General features: G+C 37.6%; 1 protein-coding gene across 1 annotated transcript; it reads left to right on the top strand.

Moving 5' to 3' along the window:
* Window positions 1–962: 962 nt before the first annotated feature.
* On the top strand, window positions 963–21,153 carry LOC111392991 (glycine-rich cell wall structural protein-like). Its single transcript, XM_023018397.1, has 5 exons — window positions 963–1,017; window positions 2,947–3,076; window positions 6,262–7,010; window positions 20,781–20,868; window positions 20,955–21,153. The coding sequence occupies exons 1-5, from the start codon at window positions 963–965 to the stop codon at window positions 21,151–21,153; spliced, it is 1,221 nt and encodes a 406-aa protein (XP_022874165.1).
* The last annotated feature ends 1,539 nt before the right edge of the window (window positions 21,154–22,692 follow it).

Genomic DNA, 22,692 nt, shown 5'->3' with positions numbered 1-22,692 from the left:
CTAAAGTTGTATATATATAAGTCACGGCTTGTATTAATTCATAACTTTTTATACATCATCTTGAGAGCTTTAGATCTTAATTGATAGCATTGAGATTATATTGTAAACAAAATTGCTATTGATTATAGTGAATTTCTTCTCATCTGCCTGTGATTTTTTCCCCTTTTGGATTTCCACGTAAATCTTGATATTCTTGTTTTGTTCTTCTTTCTTTCATTATTCTCATAATCTTCCGGTCAAATTCATAACACTTTGAATGTTTCATCAATCTTCCCCATGGAAAACATAGGTATGAATGATGAAAAAGTCTTACATTTCTTTTTAATTGACCATGACATTCTAGTGTATATATATAGTATGGGCTCCCACTAGAATGTCATGGTCAATTATATATATATAGTATGCATTTTAAATTTTTATGTTTTCCCATAAATTTTCCCAACTTTTTAACCAAAAGAAGAAAATAATTAAAATCTTGTTCATAAAGGGTCAAGTACTCTAGGTTTATATTTATACTAGGTGAATTCATTGGCGTAATTCCTTAACTTTTCTATTTACAAATAAATAGAGAACTTTCAAATAGAATTTAAATATAAGGACAACCATATGTAGCCATTTTTGTTTATTGATTTCTTTTAGCAAAAGTAAACGAGTAATTTGTTATCCATAAAAATGTGGAGCCATATATCATGTGCAATTAATCAAAATTCATAAAATATGGTATTTATGGTGCCAATTAATGTGGAAGCACATTCAGTCTTATCCAACAAAATACGGATAATTTTGTTTTCTCACCGCAAAACATGTTGAATATTTAATATTTTGCAAAATAATGCTATATAGCACCAACCTAGATCACTACACTTGATAGGTTTAATTAAATGAATTATATGATATTGCATTTAAGTAAACCTATCATTTAATACTATACAGTTGCCATCTAAATTTATACTTGGACATCAATGTTGCTGAGTAACATTACTCTTTACAAAGAGGTCAATGTTCAACCCTACAATGGTTTGCACGGTTTCCTTATGTTTTACTTAAAGCTAAGTACTTCTAGGTATTTTGTTCTTATATTTTCATATAGTACATTTGAGATAATATCTTGGACAGATGCAATAATATATAAAAAATTTCTTAAGTACTTTCTTTTCTTAATCATATTAGGGTACGTGTATTAAGGTTTCTGCTCTTGTTTCTCATAGAAAATCTCGTAAAAATGTCACTTTGTGTCAACTCCCTCTAAAACTTCTTCTAACCACAGAAAATACTTTTAAGAAATTATTCAAATATATTTAGAACAACTTAAGTAACTTTTGACTTTTGGAAAATCTTGCCAAACAATCTTTAGTTCATTTTTAATTCAACTTATAAAACATACTAAAGTTCCAAGTTCTTAGAGCTTTGTTTTGTGGCAATAAGATCTTAATTTAGTTGCGAAAGAAAGAAGATATTAAAACAGAGGTTCTAACTAAAATAAAATGCTTATTCATCATTAGTAGAGATTATCATCGATTTAAGTGGTAACGGTCTCTAGATTCATTGTCCAATGAAATTATAATGCAATTTAATGCATTGGAAAATGAATCACGTAAGGAGACGCTGTCACTTATATTGATAGTAGACCATACAAATGAACAATGCATTAGACAATGAATGGCGTTACTCTTCACAAACTTATGTGATCTTGAGTTTGAGTTTTGCAATGCACAGCTGGAATTTGTTTATATTTTGTTATTTTATTCCACTTATATGAGTTTGACATTTCTTCTCTAATTAGAGTTGGTATATATATCCTCTATTTGCTAATACAAAATGCCAATGTATCATCATAAATGAATCTAAAAAATAAATATATTTCACAATTTTTAACTGGTTATAATTAAACAAAATAAGTTTGGAGTATTCAAACTCCTAAAATTATTAGAGTGAATGGAACTTGAACGTGACTGGTATTTAAAATCGGAGCTTGACATAAACTTTTACCCTTATCGAAACACAAATAGCTATATTCATACTTCGAGAGACAAACAAGGATGCCGATGAGTATATACACGTGCATATATTGATGAAGAATATGTTATTCTAATCATTGGGTATAATTTTTGAGGGGGGCATTTACAATGAAAGATACACATCTATAAGATAAGAATAATTATACTATAATAAAACGAAAAATAATTAAGGACAATTACTAATTAATAATATTTTGCCCATATCTACCCCTCAATTCTAACAGTATATTCCAAAAAAGAATGATAACTATGAGGAGCCAACAGTATTTGATCTATGGTGACACGTAATATAATGCGATCACCCAAAATATGGTGTAAAACAGTCTAGCTTTCTATTTTCATTTGGTGGAGGTGAGATTATAAACATCCTCCTAAACTTGTTTTTGTTTTTATTTTACCTCATGGTGGCTTCTTTTCCAAAAAAAAAAAATAATAACAATAATAATAATAAAATAAAAATAAAAAAATCAATGCCTAAAAAAAAATTTAGCACTTAAAGTGTAATTATTTTTATTTTTTTACTTTCTACTCCTCATAAACACTAAAATAAGATTTTATGTATATAGTTCACATAACCTCTACTGGCATATTCTGTGCTATATTAATGTATTTAACTTATCAATTCTTTTGCCTGAATCATATTTTAATTTTCAATATAATATCAAATATCTTGGAAAATTTAAGAAGCCCTTCTAATATTAAAACTATTTGAAACTATGTCCGTTTAATCTAGCTTTCGTCAATCATTCATCTAGTTACTGTTACATGAGTAATTGGTTTTACAAAACATATAAAAAATATAATAACATAATAATTGAAGAAAGAACAGATACACGGAATTAACAAGTACACGAAAATAATTAACTACTGAAAGGAAGAAGATATTAGCAAATCGGGGCCTATTTAATACACATTGTCCTTAAAACAGATTTGCTTCTTGCTGTAGGACACAACAGCAAAATCAGTCGCATGCTGAATGCGAAGCATCTACTTTGGCAAATTGAACCTTTTCTAAACACTGTCACCAAGAATGATAGAACTCGGACAAGAAAAGCATGGTAAGAACCCCAAGGACGTTATAGAGGAGTTTGATTGTGGAAGAATGTTTGGATTGTTTTCATTGTTTGTGTTGTTGATTTTAAATTCCACAAGTGTACGGACTGTAAAAAGTAATAAAGTAGATTTAAGAGTGCGAATATCATTCCCACAAAGACTTCTATTTAACAATTGATTCAATTATTCAAAACTTGGATTTAATCAAAAACAAATAAAAGTAGTTGTTTTTCATTTTTCATTTTTTTTTTTTGTGATTTTCTACTAAAACAATAAAAGTTTATTTTCTAATGATGGGTTTAAGTGTTAGGATTCATGAGTCACCATAGTCGTCCCCTTAGTCTCAATCATCAAGTTTTGTACAATTGATTATGTTCATCCGATCGAATTATTCTAATATATTCAATTTACCCCTTTCGAGTTCTTATTGATTCTATTTAACGAATTCAATTTCATATCTTTATGTGAATTAATTTTAATTAAACACAATTATGTGCTAAGCATTCATGTAACGATCGCAATAATTAGCATAAATATCTTTACGTTTTATACTAGTACCAACTTTTACTATGTGGTCTAAACAAATAATCAACATCTCTACATAATTATTGTTCACAAAACCAATGAATTACTGGCCACTTAATCAAAGCATTGAGAATAGAAGTAAAAACAATTCACAAATTCAATTTGATATTTAAAACTTTTTAATTAAAAATAAGGTTCAAAATTAGATTATAATCATTCATCCTAACTAAATACTTAATTACACATCACGAGAGAATAAAAATATAAGAAGGAATTAAAGCACATCACTGGGTATTAAGAAAAAATGAAAAAAAGATGAAAATCTTGCACAAAGATTCTGCATCTTCTTTTGAAATTCTTGAACCCCTAGCTCGTTGATTGATTTCTTGATTATTCCATTTTTTTTGGCTTGAATAATATATGTATAATGAATCCCCAAACTTTGGCTTGAACGTATGTGTATAATGAAATTTCACAAGTTCCCTTTAAATTGTTAGACTACAATATGTATTTATAGAACATGATGTAGGTAAAATCATTGTTCAACTTGATTTCCTCAAAAGAGTTCAAATTGATTTAAGCCAAAGAATTTAAGAAATAAAAGGAAACAAATTCCTTTTCAATTGGACTCCTTTTCTAATATAACTTTAGTCCTTTTCAATTGGACTCCTTTTCTAATATATATATATTTATATTCTGACCTTTAATGGTCAAATATTCCCTCCCTCTCTCTCTCTCTCTCTCTCTCTCTCTCTCTCTCGTGGGATGCACACCCCAAACTTTTTTTCAATCACATTCCCGAGGTGTTTATTCTAAGGTTGATCACACAACACTCTTTTCTTTTCCCGTTCTAATTTGGTTGGATGTCACCAATGAAAGTCACTATCTTAAAACATGATGATTCTCCTTAAGTTTGAATGTTTCAACCTCCAGATTTCAACTAGGATAATAACCCCGTCAAAATTCTAAATTTCAAATTAAGTATCCAAGGCTTTGTTGGACAGAAAACAGTGCTTATAGTTGTTTTTCCATTATCTCAACACACTTTGGTGTGTGTGCGCTTTTTTTTATTGTGTCATTTCTTCTATTTTTGGGATCTTTTCTTTGATTTTCAAATATAACTTTCACTTTACATTGCAGGCAACTTTCTTCCCTAGTAGATCGTCTCCTAAACATTGGCGATGAATAGGCTAGATTACTCAATACTAGCTGCACACAATGTAGGTAAATTTTTCATACTTCACAACTATTGCAATGCTTTTTATTTTTTTAGATAAATAAGTGAAATCAAACCACTAGTTGATGATTTTCACCTAGTCTCTACTTGTTAGCCAAAAACATTCCACACAGATATTCAATGTGCACGGAAACAACACATATCTAAATAGCTTCCGACAACGGATCAACCACTCTCAAACTTATCCTTTCAATAGGTTAAGTGGTTGTGCTATAAATTATGATCTTGATTTATAAAGACCTAAATTCATTCAACGTATTCTATCAATGTAACCAAACCAAAAACACATAATAAATGTCAAATGGAAAGTTCTCTTTTGCTCCTCATGTAGTACTCAAACTATTTGGAGATTGACAAATAAATATCCATTTTAAGCTTAGTTATACTTCATGCAAGTTTGGGAGTGTTTAATTCAAAAATTAATATCTTATAAATTACGGATTTTGCGGAATATGTATTGAATGAATGAGTAGAAGTTATAGATCCTAAAATATGTGTGGATAAAAAGTATATTTGATCGATTAAATTATGATTCACTCTTTGGCAAACATACACATAATCAACCTTGACATTATATATATATATATATTTTTTTTTTTTTTAAATTGATTTTATTAGTCTAATAAAAACCTAACACAAATTCTAGTCAAGCTTATTTGCATAAAAGAAGCACAAGATATAGGTAAAGTATTAGCATGCACGAAACTAACTAGCTGTTATACGTAGCAACGGAAAGATGGCTTCCAAATTCAAGGCAGCAATTGTTCGAACTCCTTCACCTATATATCATAATAGTAATAATTAATGACCACTTAATTATTTCCGTATTATAGTGTAGATTGATGAATTATTACAAACATTATTTGCTTATTTAATTAGATTTCTTCATTTTCACTGTCTGAACAATATCACGCAGAAGCTAACGGCCTATTATTCTTCAGTTTTTCTGGTAGCCACCGCCACGCAACGAAATCATTTCCTGCCTAACTCACACCTTTTATTTGTGTGAAAAGACATAAAACAGCCATAAATACGTTCTTACGAAACACGTTGTGACTTGTGATGAATTTGTACAATATTAAATGTCAATGCGGTTTAACAGGTAGTTGTTGGGGGGTAATTTAATGCAATTTAAATGAAGGAGAGATTTTATGAGAGGATACCGAATTATATATAATCCCTTCTTGCATGATGTTCTTAATGCAAGGTCTTAGTAAATTCTGAACATATATTACTTGGAGAGTTGTACTAATACAAGGGGGCGATGAGAGTTGGCGGGTTGTTTTGTCTTTGTTTTTATGTTGTTTTGGTGGGTGCGGTCGTTGCTAGAAATGTGGATGATGAAGAGAAGTTTCTGACAATTGGCAAGGGAGGTGGAGGTGGAGGTGGAGGTGGAGGCGGTTTCGGTGGTGGTGGTGGTGGGATCAGTGGGGGAGGTGGACTTGGTGGAGGCATTGGGAAAGGTGGTGGATTTGGGGGTGGCATAGGTAAAGGTGGTGGTTTTGGTGGAGGCATAGGGAAAGGTCATGGATTTGGTGGCGACATTTGGAAAGGCGGTGGATTTGGTGGCGGCATTGGAAAAGGCAGTGGATTCGGTGCCGGCATTGGCAAAGGTGGTGGATTTGGGCACGGCATTGGTAAAGGTGGTGGTTTTGGTGGAGGAATAGGGAAAGGTGGAGGTTTTGGTGGCAGCATTGGGAAAGGCGGTGGATTTGGTGGCGGCATTGGCAAAGGTGGTGGATTTGGGGGCGGCATTGGAAAAGGTGGTGGATTTGGTGGGGGCATTGGAAAAGGTGGAGATTCTGGTGGTGGCATAGGCAAAGGTGGTGGATTTGGTCGAAGCAATGGAAAAGGTGGTGGATTTGGAGGCGGCATGGGAAAAGGTGGTGGATTTGGGGGCGGCATTGGAAAAGGTGGTAGATTTGGCGGGGGCATTGGAAAAGGTGGAGGTTCTGGTGGTGGCATTGGAAAAGGTGGTGGATTTGGGGGCGGCATTGGAAAAGGTGGTGGTTTTGGTGGAGGCATAGGCAAAGGTGGTGGATTTGGGGGCGGCATTGGAAAAGGGGGTGGATTTTGGGGAGACATAGGCAAAGGTGGTGGATTTGGGGGTGGCATTGGAAAAGGTTGTGGATTTGGAGGCAGTCCAAGTGGTGGGTTCAGCAAGGGAGGAGGAATTGGTNGGTGGGGGGGGGGGGGGATATGGGGTAATCCGAACATTGACCTAGAAAAAACCCATTTTAAACTTATTGGTTATCCATAATCGAGTAGTATCAAATATATACATCTTCACATTATGAACAACTTACATAATATGAATAAAGTTATGCCTTAATAGACTAAAAATCTTTATTTAATTTGTTTATTAAAACCTTGGTCAAATTCTAGTTGAGCGTCCTTGCATATGAGATTAAGTATGAAATGGTCCTTCACTAAAATGAATGTAGATGTCTAGGGGTTTGTTAAATAAATATACGGGTCACTTCTCAATCAAATCAAGCTTTTATCCAAGGTGTTCAATAAATTATTTAAAACATAATTCAGCTATCTTATTTAGATTAATTTGGCTGTCTGGTGAATGCAATAATCAATGGCCTATGGATCATCAATTTAATTTGGTTGCAGGTGAAAGCATTTCTGAACCAAATCATGGGAAGTTCTTCTGTGTCACAAAATATAAAACAGCCATAGATACATTCTTACCAAACACATTTTGATGAATTTATATAATATTAATAAGTTTCCATTTGTAAATTTGTAAATGGCTTATAAAAAATAATAATTGTAGGTCTTACTAAATATGTGGATAATAAGGAGTAATAGTTATGAATGTATAATCAAAATTAATAATTGATTTTGACTAAATTTATAAACTATTTTTAATTGATATTGAAACCGAGTGTAAATGTCAATGTTGATGGGCCATTTAGTGCAAATCTGAATGAAAGGGAGATCACAGGAGAGGACAATAGTTGTTTCGCGCGGGTTAGTCGCTAACAATTAAAAAGGGATCAAACAATTGTGTAAGGGACAAACCTCTTGAGACAAAGTCCCAAAAAGGGGTGTTCTTTATTGGCGATGTCTTTACAATCGGAAAGTAAAAAACAGAATGCCTCCAAAGGGTGCAAGCACATGAGTTACTGAAAAAAAGTGTTTAAATCTAAACTAAGAAATTTAAAATTACATGTTCTCTGTTCGAGAGTTTTTGATTCGGGGTCCTTTGCTCTATGTCTTTTCTTCCTTTTATACTCCCTGGATGATCTCCTTGTGATCAACCGCTTAAAAACTGCTTGATCGTCCTATAACTGCCCACTTTTCTTGTAACGGCCAACTTGTCATGGAACTGCCTTTTTTAACTGCTGCCATTACTCTTTGTCGTTCAACCATTTTCGATTGAATTCCTTGAATCGTGGAACGTGATAGGCTGCTTAATAACTGTTTTGATAACTGCGCTTCTTGATAACCGTAACACTTCATGTTTGCTAAGACCTTGGGCGACTCGAAGGTTTGGGCAAGAATAGAGTAGCAGCTCTGGGCGACTGCATGACATTCTATTCGCTCAAATCCTGGACGACTTGCAAGCTTGAGCGATGGTATTACCGCGTTTGCGGGCCTTCCTATTTGGGCCTTCATCCTGAATTGTCTGATTGGGCTTCATTCTTTGGGCTATCTGATTTGGGGATCCTCCAATTGGGCCTCATTCCTTGGGCCGTTCGATTTGGACTGAATTTTTATGTGTCAACAATTACCCCCCAATATGGCAGAATTAATACCAATTATTAAATTTTGCCATATTCACTTTTATGTTTCTAGCAACATTCGAAATTCTCAAGAATTTCAATCATTGTTTTCTTCCATAGCTTTGAAAAGGTGCGTCGTTTTGCAAACACTTATAACCCCCAAATACGCCATTTCACTGCACCATTAAATCACGCCTCACTTTTTCGCGCTTCTCTCTCACATTTCTACTGTTCATCTCTTTGCTTCCCTGCTACGTAACTCTGAAAAACCCATTTCGTCCCTAATGGCTACTTCACAATCTCAATCTGGGGACTCCTTTAGTTTTGAAGACTTTCAGGAACTCCTTAATCGTCCATACATAACTCCGAACTTTCTCGCATCTGCCAATGTCGAACTCAATGAGTTCTACCTAGGTCCTTTCTTCAACAATGTAGAGGCAGTCGAACAAGCGGCGGTGGGCCAGCTGTTTCCTTGTACTCAAGGCCCTCCATTTCTAAACTCTCTGCCGCTGGGGCCACTTCGTGAAAGAGGTATTCACACTTGGCCCAAATCTAAGGTAGTTTTCCGTAGGTGGCATGCTCGCCTTGTGGACCATGGTCCTACTAAGGCACTTTTTGATAATGCTAGGATTTCTGATTTGTTAGAAATCTCTCTTCAACCCCCTACTTTTGATTCAGCACTTTTTTCGATCGCTTTAAGTTTTTGGTCTTCTAAATATAATACCTTTGTTTTCCCTCTTGGCCCCATGTCTATTACTTTAAGGGATGTTGGGGCCCTAGTGAATCTGCCACCTTTGGACGATACCATTTTTCCTGGTATCTTGGTTTCTGGTGGCGCTCCAAAGTTTGGTAAAAACCTCACCGAGTCTTATTCAAGCCTGCAAACCCTTTATAACCATTTGAGCGCTGAGCCTTCCCATACTGAGCAAGTGGCATTTCTTCTAGTTTGGCTTTGTAAATATGTTTTGTGTGTGCCAAGCATAAAGCCCTCCCTAAGCTATTTACCCATAGCGCACGAATTGGCACGTGGCAGGCCTCTGAATTTATATTCTTTCTTTTTGGCTGCCATCTATAGAGGCATGACTTCTCTTCAAACTCAATTGAAGAATGGTGCATCTCCCACTGGCAGTGGACCTCTTTGGTTCAGTCAAATGTGGTTGAGATCCTATTTTCCATTGCTTAGTGCTCCATCAATTTCTCGTCCTTCTGCTAGCTGTTATGAGCTAGCCATTGAGCCCTTGGCTCCTGTAAATATGTCTAGAAGGGACATTTTTTCATTTTTTTATTCTTTGGATTCAATCCCTTCCTTCTTTCATTTTCCTCCTTTTTTGACTCCAGACTATGTGCATCCTCCCTCCACTATAGACAGCGCGAGCACTTCTCTACTCATTTGGATCCAGTTTTTAACCAGGAGAGAGTTATTTCATGATATTTTGACTGGGACCAATGCCAAGGCAGGGGTAGAAATATATGCTCCGCAAGTTTTTGCTCGCCAACTTGGTTTCGGCCAAACTTGGCCTGTTCTCCCTTGCTATTCAAGGAACTTGATAGACCGTTCCATATTATTAATAAGGTGGAGGCAGAGGTTATAAATGCTCGCAATCTTCTTTTGACGAGCCATTTTTCATTAGCCCCCTTCAATTCTAGCCATGTCATCCATCCCCTTTTTGAATAGCTCTGACCGTCAGTGAAGCGTAGATTGTTTGCGACTGATGCCAATCGTGCTTTTCATTCACTGGACCAGCCGAGCATTTCTTCCCCTCCTCCTGTTTTAGTCACCCCTTTGTCCATCCGGAGTCCTTCTCCTCCTCATTGCGCTAAACAGTCTGCTCGTCCATCTTCTTCTCTCCCTGCCAAGCCTACTGCAGCCAAAAGTGCCCCGAGCTGCAAACGGCCAGCCTCACCATCTCCCATTCTGGAGGATAATGTTGATGATGATGATGATGATGATACCCCCTCTTATCATCAGGAGGAAGGTAATCAAATTGGTTTACTCACAAGCATACTTTTCCATACTTGAAACTTTTCTGTGTGCTGATGATTTATTTGGACTTCTCAGAAAAGTTCAGCCTCTCCTTTAAAGGCTTTGGTATTGGCAGCTCTTGCTCCACCATCCTCCGCTGAGGCTGCTTCATCCAAACCAGCTGATGAAGGGACCACGGTTAAAGAGACATCTTCAGTCCCAGAATCCTTATCATAGCCAATGGATGAGCCACCTTCTTCCCAGGGCGTCAACCCCCCAAACATCGAAGCAGAAGGTAATTCAGTTTTTTGATGCTTTACCTTTGCTTGTGCTATTGGTTCTGATTTGTTGCTTTTGAGTTCTGCAGATGCTCCCATGAGTCTGCCCGTTGTGGCAACATCTTCTTGCTCAGACAAGGGGAAGTCCTCGCGAATGGTGGAGCCACAGGTGGCAGACTTGGCTGAGGATATGCCATCTTCCAAGATTATTGATGAGGTAATATTTGCTTCACTTTTATTTCCATCTTGTTCGTTGTAGTGAGAATCTTCAGTATTGGCAATTTTCTTTGCATGATGCCGATAAGATTGTGCGTTCATCCAAGATTTGTTCGCTTCCTGAGGGCAAATCAAGACATCTCGCCCTACTCCATCTGGTCGTCCTGCTACTTCTTCAGAGAAAGATATGAAGTTCCTCAAGCAGTCGATATTTGAGTACGTGTCCTTCATGGATATGGGCATTGGTAAGGCTAGTGCTGCCAGACATAAGGATAAGCTTGAGCATTTGAATGCGAAGTTGGAGCAAGCACTAACACTTCCGTCGCTCAATCTTTCTACTGATTTTAAAGCGACGTTGAAAGTTATCCATTCCGAGGTCCTCTCCTTGCTGGCCAAGAATGTTGAACTGAAGGCCAAAAGTACTCAATATCTTCGCGCCGTATCTGAAAAAGAGTCTTTGCATCAGGAGATCAACAAAGCTGAGGACGATTTGAAAGAAATCTCTTCCGAAGTCATGATTGAAAACTCTTTGATGGTTAGTTTGGCTGCTCAGATGAAGGAACTTCAAGCCAAAATAAACGACTGCAAGGTGAGAATGGCTGCTAAAAAGCGTAACGCCTCCCAAGAATTGAGCGAACTAAGTCTTTGGTTGAGCAGTACAAGAAGTTGGAAGTTGATGATGACGTTGTGGCCGAATTGAACATCACTTCTTCTCGGCAGAATGAGGACTGGGGAAAACTTAGGGAAAGAATTCGTTCGGTATGGAGCGGATTGTAATTAAGACATATAATGCCTTAACTTTTTCTTTTTGTAATTTCGCATTTGACTTTCCCTTTGTAACCTTGCATATCATTAATGAACATCTATGTTAACTTCTTGTGCATTTATTTGACGTTCGTCTTTTAATCGCCAATCCTTCAAGCATTCAAATTTTGCACATTTTCTCTTGATATTTCCACCTCTTTTCCCAAGACTTTGGGCTACTTAATTCCATTTACTAGGCAGAATGTGGCTGCTCATATTCTGTCTCTTCATCTCCATCCCCCTATAAATGCATGTATGCCTCGCACTTACCATCTTCCATCTTCATTTTCATTCTCTTCTTCAAAACCAATTTGCTGCCATTGTTTGGCATTCTGATAATCAATCCAAAACCTTCGTCTTCTATAAAGATGGATTGTTTGGTCCGCCCATTTTACTACTTGTCTTGATGTCACCTTTGGTATGGGAGATATAGGAAATATTTTTTGGCCAGCAGCGAAGTTTTTCCCATCAAAGTTCTTCTCGTCGTCTTTTTGTTCTTTACAAGGGGTTCGATGATAGAAGGCAATTTTTGGGATGCTTGCGGGTTACCTTGCTTGCTGAGAGTGCTTCTCAGCCTCTTTGCCCGCCACTGCAGCGATGCATTTAGGAAGGCGGTGTGAGGCCAGTCCACCCTCTTACTCGGCAATCGACCGGGAGATTAGCTTGCTTTTAATTGTAGTTTGTAGAGCATCCATTATTTGAATTTTGCATCTTTCTAATGAACGTTTGATAATAAAGGACTTTATTTGAACGTATTTCGCTCTGACCTTGTTATCCTTAATCGTTCAACATGTTTTGATTACACTTTTATCTGTTTACATTCCCATAAAGAAGGAACATATTTTTTTCAAATATTTGCCGTTAATGAATCTCACGTGCTTGGTGCCATCTAAATCTTCCAAATGATATGCTCTATTGGGTAACACACTGTTTACTTTGTATGGTCCTTCCCAATTGGGTGACCACTTCCCGTACTTTGGGTCCTTGCTATCCAAAGGGAATATCATCTTCCAAACTAATTTGCCCAGGCTTTACGACTTGACTATGACTTTTTTATTATAAAACTTAGCCATTCTTTGTTTTTGAACTTGCAATCTATCTAAGACGTCCAACTTCAATTCGTCCAACCCCAATAAATTTTGAACTAGTGATTCGGTATACTCATCATCATTTAACTTATATTGCAAGCACACTCTAATCGATTGCACGTTGATTTCCATAGGCAAAACGGCCTCCTGTCCATAAGTAAGTTGGAAAGGAGTAATTTTGGTACTTGACCGAGGTGATGTTCTATAAGCCCATAAGGCCTTATTCAGACATTCGTGCCAATTTCTGACATTTTCATCTATCATCTTTCTGATGATATTTTTTAGAATCTTATTAGAAGATTCTGCTTGTCCGTTGGATTGAGCGTAATATGGTGTGGAGTTTACTAATTTAACTCCAAACTCGCTCAAAAATTTGTTCACTTGATCCCCATTCAAAGATACTCCGTGATCTACCATCAATGTTTGTGGAATTCTAAACCTATAAATGATGTGATCACGGATAAACTCTATAACATTCTTTTGGGTGATCTCTTTCAAAGGTACCGCCTCTACCCACTTGGTGAAATAGTCGGTTGCAACTATAACAAAAGTATGTTGATTGGACGATGGGAGATAAATCTTCTTTATCAGGTCTATCGCCCAACCCTTGAACGGCCAAGGTTTAATAATAGGTGCCATCTCTCGTACTGGCGCCCTTTGTATTGGACCATGCTTTTGGCATACTAAACAACTCTTTTCATACTGAACACATAATCTCCCATCTTTGGCCAAAAATATCCACTCCTAATAATTAATCATCTCATCCTTTGGCCAGCTTGATGAGCTCCACATATCCCTTCGTGCACCTCAGCCATAATCGTCTTGGCTTCTTGCAAACTTACACACTTTAGCAATACACCATCAGAGCGTTTCTTAAACAACTCTTCATATATTAGTGTATAGTTCAGCAAACTCAGCTTCATTTTCCTACTAATCCCTCCATTAGGTTCTTTAAGAAACCTTTTAATCTCTGTTCTCCAATCCATTGCATCCCCATCTTGTATGCAGTGAAGTTCAATCCTTCTCGTCCTTCTTTGGGTCACGGGCAATATGGTTCCATACTCACAAGTAGACTTCCAATTCAAAACCTTTGAGTATCCTGAGGCCATTTGGGCCAACTCATTTGCCACATCGTTATATATCCTATTAACGCATTGAAGTTTTACTTGGTCGAATTCTTCTAACAATTCTTGGGCGATCTCATATTGACTTATAATGGAATCACTTTGGCATTTAAAATCACCAATCAATTGGTGAATTACCAATTGAGAATCGTCCCTAACGATCACATTTTTTACTCCCATATCTATCATTAGTTCTAGGCCTACGATTAAGGCTTCATATTCGGCCTGATTGTTGGTGCACATCCTGTCTAAAGTGAACGCGAACTTGTAGCAAATCCCTAAAGGATTAATCAGTGATACTCCTACTCCTGTACCTTTAGAGGTTTTTGACCCATCGAAATACAACACCCAAGGTTTTAGCTCAAACGAATTTATTTCTAATTCAATTTCTTTTGGCATGTCAAGGCATGGATGATCGGCTAGAAAGTTAGCCAAAGCCTGATTTTTTACTGCCTTTTGAGGTATATATTGTATCTCGAATTCTGATAAAGCTAATGTCCAAAGGCCTACTCTTTGGTGTAAAATAGGGCGAGAGAACATATACTTAACTAAATTTACTTTAGAAATTAAATAAATGGTTACGGGCCGTAAATAAACCCTTAATTTTGTACATGTGAAATGCAATGCAAGACATAATTTTTCGATAGCAGAGTAATTACATTCACATTTTGTTAACCGCCTACTTAAGTAGTAAATTGCCCTTTCTTTACCAAATTGGTCTTCTTGCGCGACCATTCCAGCTATTGATTCTTTTCCAGCTGATATGTACACTTTCATTGGCCGTCCTTGGATTGGTGACACCAACACTGGTGGATTTGATAAATATGTCTTCAGGCTTTCAAAAGCCTTTTGATGTTCTTCTTTCCAGACGAATTCATCCTGATTTTTCAGCTTTAAGAGCGGCGAAAAGACTTTAGTTCGCCCTGCACAGTTAGAAATAAAGTGTCTTAAAAAGTTTACTTGGCCTAGAAACCTTTGCAATTCCTTTTTGTTGTTAGGTGGTTTGGCCTCTAAAATGGCCTTCGCTTTATTTTTATCAAATTCAATCCCTCTTTTGTGTACCAAGAAACCAAGAAAGTTCCCTGCATTAACACTAAATGCACATTTCAAGGGATTCAACTTTAGCTTATATTGCTTCATTCGCTCAAACGAACATCTTAACTGTTCGAAATGGTCCTCTTCTTTAATGGATTTGACTACTATATCATCTACATACACTTCAACAAACTTGCCTATCATATCATGAAAGATTAAATTCATTGCCCTTTGATAAGTTGCTCCTGCATTTTTTAGGCTGAAAGGCATAACCACCCATTCAAAACATCCTAGAGATCCAGGGCATCTAAAGGCAGTTTTGTGTATGTCTTCTTCAGCTATATAAATTTGATTGTATCTTGAATATCCATCCATGAAAGAATACATGACGTGTCCGGCAGTTGAGTCTACTAAAGAATCCACCGTGGGCATTGGATACTCGTCTTTGGGTGTAGCTATGTTTAAATTCCTAAAGTCTATGCACACCCTTAGTTTACCATTCTTTTTTAGTACTGGCACGATTTTGGACAACCATTCGACATATCTGGCTGTTCTAATAAAGCCTGCTTTCAATAATCGCTCTATCTCTTTCTTAATCTCAGGGAGTACATTAGGAGCAAAACGTCTAGGATGCTACCTATTAGGTTTAAAATTAGGCTTAGTTGGTAACCTATGTTCCACCAAGTCTCTATCTAAACTAGGCATTTGTTCATATTCCCAAGCAAAACAATCTTTATACTCCTTTAGCAAAGCGATTAATTTATTACTAACCTCTTGATCGAGCATCTGTCTGATGAATGTTGGACGATCTTCTCCTTCATCGAGCATCTGCCTGATGAATGTTGGACGATCTTCTCCTTCATTGCCAATATTTACTTTAATCAGAGGGTCTTGTGCTTGAGCGTATCCAGGTTTGATGATCCGCATCACTTCGTCATCCAGTTCACTTGTAAGTACTTCTTCTTCTAAATAGTCCACCTTGTTGACTTCTCGGCCAATACTTTGTTCTAACTCGAATACTGTTAATTTGTCTTTCAGCGCTTTTAGGGTTGTCTCTTCTTTTGCCTTGTCATTGCATTCCTTATTGAAAGTCATTAATTTGGCGCTGAAGGCCTAAATATCGGCCGTTTGCTCTTGTTGCTTAGAACTCATTCAAGACTCCTTAATTATTCTTTTGCCAATTACTAGCTCTTCTAGGGCCACTATATTTGGTCTCATCTGTCTGAACATTTCAATGAGTGCGTCCACTGAAAATGGCTCTTCGCTTTGCTCGACAACTTGAGTTTCTTCCCCATCTTGTACTACCCTGACAGGTCCATAGTTTCCTTCGTACATGAACTTTTCCACTGAGTTTGCTTCTACGACAAAAGGCCTATGATCGGCTTGTACCACCTTTGCTTCGCCCTTGTTATTCCAAAAAATCAGGCATTGATGGAGCGATGAGGGTATACAGCGACTTCCATGTATCCAATCTCTTCCTAGTAACACATTGTAACTAGTAGGACTATCTATTACAAAGAAGACTGTGGTCCTAGTAGTTGTCCCTACAGTTATGTCCAACGGCATAACTCCCTTAGCTGAAGTTGCTCCTCCATTAAAACTCGTAAGGATGACTTCTGTTGGAATCGTGTCACCCTCTGTCTTTGCAAATTTCCTCATCATCCTAGATGGAATGGTGTTTATGGCTGCTCCATTGTCGACAAGCACTTTTGCCACAGGGATGCCGTTAACTATAGCTTTAACGTATAATGGCCTCAAGTGTTTAGTCAATTTCATGGCTGGCTGTTTAAAAAAACCTTTTCGACAGCCTCTATTTCTACTTTCTGCTTGTTTTCTGTCGAATTATCCCCCTGTGATAAGTCGACGTGCAGCATATCGCACTGAGCCTCTGTCTCCTGAATTTCCTCCTTACTATTTTCTAATGCTTCCTCATCAGTTACCCAACCTGTGGGAGGGGGCATTATTCTTGGAGGTGATCTATACTTTTTAGAGTGAGGCACTCTCTTCTTCCTTTTGGGCGTCCCGTACAGTACGTAGAAATCGAAAGGATGTCCAGATGGTTCTCCCAACAAATCTACTTCGCAAACTCCCTCTCGATGTAGTTGCTTCAATAGAGTATTGTGCGATACTCCTCTCCTTCTTCTTTCTGCTTCTAGGTCGATTTCTTCTTCGATATCTGTCATCCCATCGTCTTCTTCATCATTGTAGGTCTCTCTAGAAGTCTGGCATTCTTTACATTCCAGCACGCAAGCCTCTCCTTCGTTGTCCTCCCTTTCTTCTTCTTTTTTTTCTTTATTCTTGAATTCATTGGCCAGTAAGTAATTATTAGCCACTACAGGAGGTAACGTACCGAACTGGATAGTAAGGGGCTGATCTAGTTCTTCTCCATCCCTTCTGTCTCGCTCAAACTTTGATCTCCCAAAGAAGTTTCTGGCAGTTCTTTCATTGATTCATCTGTACCGGTCTCTTCACTATCTTTGAGAACATTTTGATTGGCTACCTTGAGTAGTTTAGGCGCTTTAGGATGTGGCACTCCCTGTTGCTGCCTCATCATTCGTCCATAGTTTCGTTGGAAAATGTCTTTGTTGGGTTCTAGTCATTTCATCGAAGGGTATTGGCCTTCCTGCATTATACTGGAACGAATGCCATACATTTGGCTGGCAAGGTTGCAGCCTGAATGATCTCCCATTATCTATTGGCCTGAACCGTCTCTCAAAAGGCGGTCCTCTATAGAATGATGTACCTCGCCCTCTACCAGGCTGAGTGTTTGGGAAGAAAGTAGGGCAATGGGGATGCTGTCATATCCCTGGTTTTTCCATGTTCCCGCTCACTTCTCTTTTACATCTTGCACACAGGACGTCTTCGTCCTTTTTTGGCTCTTTCCCCTTAATTCGTTCAAAGACACTGGGATGTGGTCCAGGGTCCTCTTCTCCATCATCTATGACCAACTTGAATTTTGGCAACTTGTTTTTGAAACCAGACGTCACCATGTTCACTCCAAGTGGCTGTGGAAAAGGATTTTCATCCACTGCCATCTTCTTCTTATCATCGAACGTAATTCGTCCTGATTCAATGGCATCCTGCAATACATGGCAAAAAATCAAGCAATTATTAGTCAAATGTGACCATGCATTATGCCACTTACAATATTTTTTTACCCTTAATTTGTTCAGGGCTTGACAATTTATGCTTATCGCTTAACTTTATCTGCTTATCCCTATATAATTTATCAAATATAAGGTCAGCTTTGGTTACATCAAACGAGAACGTTCTAACTTTTATGTTTCCATCTTTCATGGACTCATCTTTGCCCGATGGTCTAGGCTTAACCATTTAGGACAAGTACGACCAAACACATTTCGGCTTGATCGTATGACTCGTCGCTGATGGTATGAACGTCAAAATTTGGGTCTTTGTAATAAGTCCCTTTACTAGAATTCTTCATCTGCTCTTCCTCTCTTATCAGTCATTCATACCTAATCACATTCACACTCAACTGGAAGAGGTCAGAAAATTCCTTGTTCTGGAATTTCTTTTTTAAATCAAAGCTCAAACAACCCTGGGTGATTTTGACAAATTCTTTTTTGGGCAAAGGTACAAAACACTTGCTTCTTGTTGTCTTGAACCTTTGGAGAAAACTTTCTGCCCATTCGTTTGGGATTTGACGTAGATTCGCCAAATCAGCCAAAGTGACTTCAAATTCAGTTTTATAAAATTGAGCATGGAATAATTGTTCCAATTGTTTCCATGTTTGAACAGAGTTCGCTGGCAAGTTGATGAACCAGGAGAAAGCTACTCCTGTTAATGAACTAGGGAAAAACCTCATTTTATGGTAATCAGTTACATCACCACTTTGCAATGTGAATCACCCTATGTGTTCTAGAGTAGACACCTCTCCTAAACCGGTAAACAGTGAGAATTCTGGCACTTTATATCCTCTAGGCCATGGATATGCTTGGTCTACCCAATTAGGATATGACTTTGTGTAAGTCGGCCTAATGACAAGACGTACCCCAAAAGCCATCTGATCCTGTACGATTTCCATAATCTGATTCCTCAACATGACGTTGGGGTCATATGGAATTCCTACAAGTTGGTTAACCGGTTGATTTGTATGAGGCCTGACGTTTGGTCCTTGATTGGCAACAAAGTTACCATGATTAGGGCCATTACCATTAGCCTGAACATCTATTCCCTCATTAACACGTGAGGTATTCTGTCCATTGTTTAGGACATTATCTCTTACATTTGGATTACCTCCCAAGTTAGGCGTACCACTACCATTGTTCTGATTTGGCACTGCACCACCCCCTTAGTTTGAAGTAGAGGGACCAGAAAGTGGTTCTATCCCTTGATTCGGATTTAGGACTGAGGGATTATGTCCCACAATTGTCCTAGTTTGAAAGTGATTTGCAAGAGGCATAACCGGTTGACATATTTGGCCTACTAACTTATTTATTGTCTCGTTCAAAGTGTTTAGTTGTTTGGCCATATTGTCATAATGTGCATTCCCATTTTGGGTAAATCTTTCCATATTATAAATACTTCGAAGATTTACCTGTTCAAGGACATCTTGTGTGAGTTCTCCAAGTAGTGCACGCATAGTTAGAGGACTCAACTCTGTCATTGGTTCGTAACGACTGTTATTGCTCTGATTCTATCCATCTGTTCGTGGAGAGGCATGCTGCTCCTTATATCGCTCGATCACAAACTGGACTCCTCCCTGACTTGCTGCTTCCTTATCGGATCTTTGAGACATATTGTTTCACCTTTTGTATTTTCAACACCAAACACCACTCTCCCACTTGGCATGCCAAATTGTTTCGCGCGAGTTAGTCGCTAACAATTAAAAAGGGATCAGACAATTGTGTAAGGGACAAACCTCTTGAGACAAAGTCCCAAAAAGGGGTGTTCTTTATTAGCAATGTCTTTACAATCAGAAAGTAAAAACAAAATGCCTCCAAAGGGCGTAAGCACACAAGTTACTGAAAGAAGTGTTTAAATCTAAACTAAGAAATTTAAAATTACATGTTCTCTGTTCGAGAGTTTTTTATTCGGGATCCTTTGCTCTATGTCTTTTCTTCCTTTTATACTCCCTGGATGATTTCCTTGTGATCAAACGCCTAAAAACTGCTTGATCGTCCTATAACTGCCCACTTTCCTCGTAATGGCCAACTTGTCATGGAACTACCTTTTTTAACTGCTGTCATTACTCTTTGTCGTTCAACCATTTTCAATTCCTTGAATCGTGGAACGTGATAGGGCTGCTTAATAACTACTTTGATAATTGCGCTTCTAGATAACCATAACACATCATGTTTGCTAAGACCTTGGGCGACTCGAAGGTTTGGGCGAGAATAGAGTAGCAGCTCTGGACGACTGCATGGCATTCCATTCGCTCAGATCCTGGGCAACTTGCAAGTTTGGGCGATGGTGTTACCGCGTTCGCTGGCCTCCCTATTTGGGCCTTCATCCTGAATTGTCTAATTGGGCTTCATTCTTTGGGCTGTCTGATTTGGGGATCCTCCAATTGGGTTTCATTCCTTGGGCCATTCGATTTGGGCTGAATTTTTATGTGTCAACAATAGTATATAAACCCATCCTGCATGATGTTCTTTCCTCTTAAAGTAGTTATAAAATTAATTATTGCAATGAAAGTTGGTGTGTTGTTAACTTGTTATTTCTTTGTTTTTCTGATATAGTTTGTGGGGTTGTCGCCAGAAACTTGAATGATGAAGAAAAGCTTGTGACAAGTGGCAAAGTAGGTGGCAGTGCCGGACCTGATGAGAGGCCCAAGAGGCCTCCACCTTAGGCCCAGGTTTTTAGGGGGCCCAAAATTTTCCCCTTTCATTTTTTTTTATTCTTATTTTTAATAGAGATGGGAGACCAGACCTGGAGACCACTACTTACCCTACAAAATTCAAAAATCAAAACCCTTCTAAAAGAGGAAAGTGCAAAGGCGGGGGCAACCGGGCGGCGGCTACAGGCATGAGGCACGGCTCTCTTCTCGCCAATGATTTCAGAAAATCAACAACCCTTAACCTGTTAACCCTTTCTACCGGCAGTTACTTGTAATTATTTAATTTATTTCACATTGTGATTTGCGACTTTGCCTGTGCGGCTGTGCCTGCGCTTGCGCTTGCTGAAACAACTCTTTTTTATTTTCTCATCTTCATCAATTCATATGAGTAATGCTAATATGCTATGCATTAAGAGAAAATGAAGCTTATAAGTAAATTATAAGCTTAGCCAAACATGCTCTTTTGTTTCAACTGAACCTTTAGTTTTTGCTTTCGCGTTCCTTTCCTCGTAGGCTACTAGGCTGTGATAGACTGATAGTGTGATAATAAGTTTGTTGAGTTGGGTCGGGTCGGGTTTGGAGAACTGGAGAAGCCCTGACTCGTATCTTGGTGGGGCAAATTCAGATGGCATGATTTGTAACTGGATTTTTCATATTTGGGAAGGGTAGAAATGTAGAATATCTTGCCTCATTCCATTTTCAAAGGGGCCTATTTTCCCCACATCCACTCATTCAAAGTCTAGAAGATTAATTAACTAATCAAGAGTAAAGACATGATTAGACATCAAAAATTAATAGTTTGCTTTAATTTTTCTATTCTTAATTTGTTTAGTAGCTTGAGAATGATATTGTTTAACAATATTTATTAGTCAAGTAGGATTTTCTAAGGAAAATGCTTCTTCCACTGAACTTGTTAGGGATTTGCTATTTTAATTTTAAATATTACTTATCTGTGTAGATTTTTTCTTCTTCACAAATTGTAATAAATCTGTAATAAATCTGAATTTTTGGTTGAACTCTAGTTTAATAATCACAATACACAATATTAATGTACTAATATTTTTGGACCACTTTGGGATCCTTGCAGGTTATTGATAGTTGTTGAGTGACTTGAATCAAATACCATGGCTCCTAAATATGCATCTGGAGCTCAAAAAAAGAAAAAGAGAGAAAGAGTAGAGGCATTAATTCGAAGCCAGACTAGAGATATGGAGAAGTACTTTAATAACAAGAAACAAAAAGAGAAGGAAGGAACACCAGAAAATTTATTGATTGAGGAACAACAGAATCAAAATGATAATGACAATGTGGATGAACGGAAAGAGAACGAGGAAATGATTGAACCTGCCAATGTGGATGAATCAAAGCAAAATGAGGCAGATAATATTCAACGTGAAGATTTAAATCAAGAGAATTGCTTTTCTTTGAATTTTGAAGATCCCGAAAATTGGAAGGACATCCACATTGATCAAAAGACGATGGACTTTTTAATTGAAATAGGTCCAAAAAGAGTTGATGGCATTTTGTTTCCCCAAGATAGTCAAGGTAGACATTTTGAATCGTCACACTATAAGCGGCTACTTACAAATGGGCAAATAACTGATAGAAGATGGTTAGTGTATTCCATTTCTTTAGACAAGATATTTTGTTTTTGCTGCAAGTTGTTTAAAACAGAAAGAACAATGAAAAGTATTAGTTAATTGGGTAACGAGGGATATAAAGATTGGCATAATATGCATCCTCGCCTTACAAATCATGAAGTGTCTAAGGAGCACATAGGCTGCATGACTTGTTAGATGGAACTAGAAAATAGG

Source organism: Olea europaea, chromosome 4 (genome assembly GCF_002742605.1).
Source record: "Olea europaea var. sylvestris chromosome 4, O_europaea_v1, whole genome shotgun sequence".
In the NCBI taxonomy this organism is placed as follows: domain Eukaryota; kingdom Viridiplantae; phylum Streptophyta; class Magnoliopsida; order Lamiales; family Oleaceae; genus Olea; species Olea europaea.
This window is presented reverse-complemented; position numbering and strand designations above follow the sequence as displayed.

What these genes read in the sequence shown, in the direction of transcription:
- LOC111392991 (XM_023018397.1), top strand. Translation starts at nt 963, where the DNA reads ATGTTGCTGAGTAACATTACTCTTTACAAAGAGGTCAATGTTCAACCC. An exon ending in CAATGTTCAACCCTACAATG is followed by an intron (nt 1,018 to 2,946) that starts GTTTGCACGGTT and finishes TCCTTAAAACAG; the next exon opens with ATTTGCTTCTTGCTGTAGGA. An exon ending in ACTCGGACAAGAAAAGCATG is followed by an intron (nt 3,077 to 6,261) that starts GTAAGAACCCCA and finishes TGGTGGGATCAG; the next exon opens with TGGGGGAGGTGGACTTGGTG.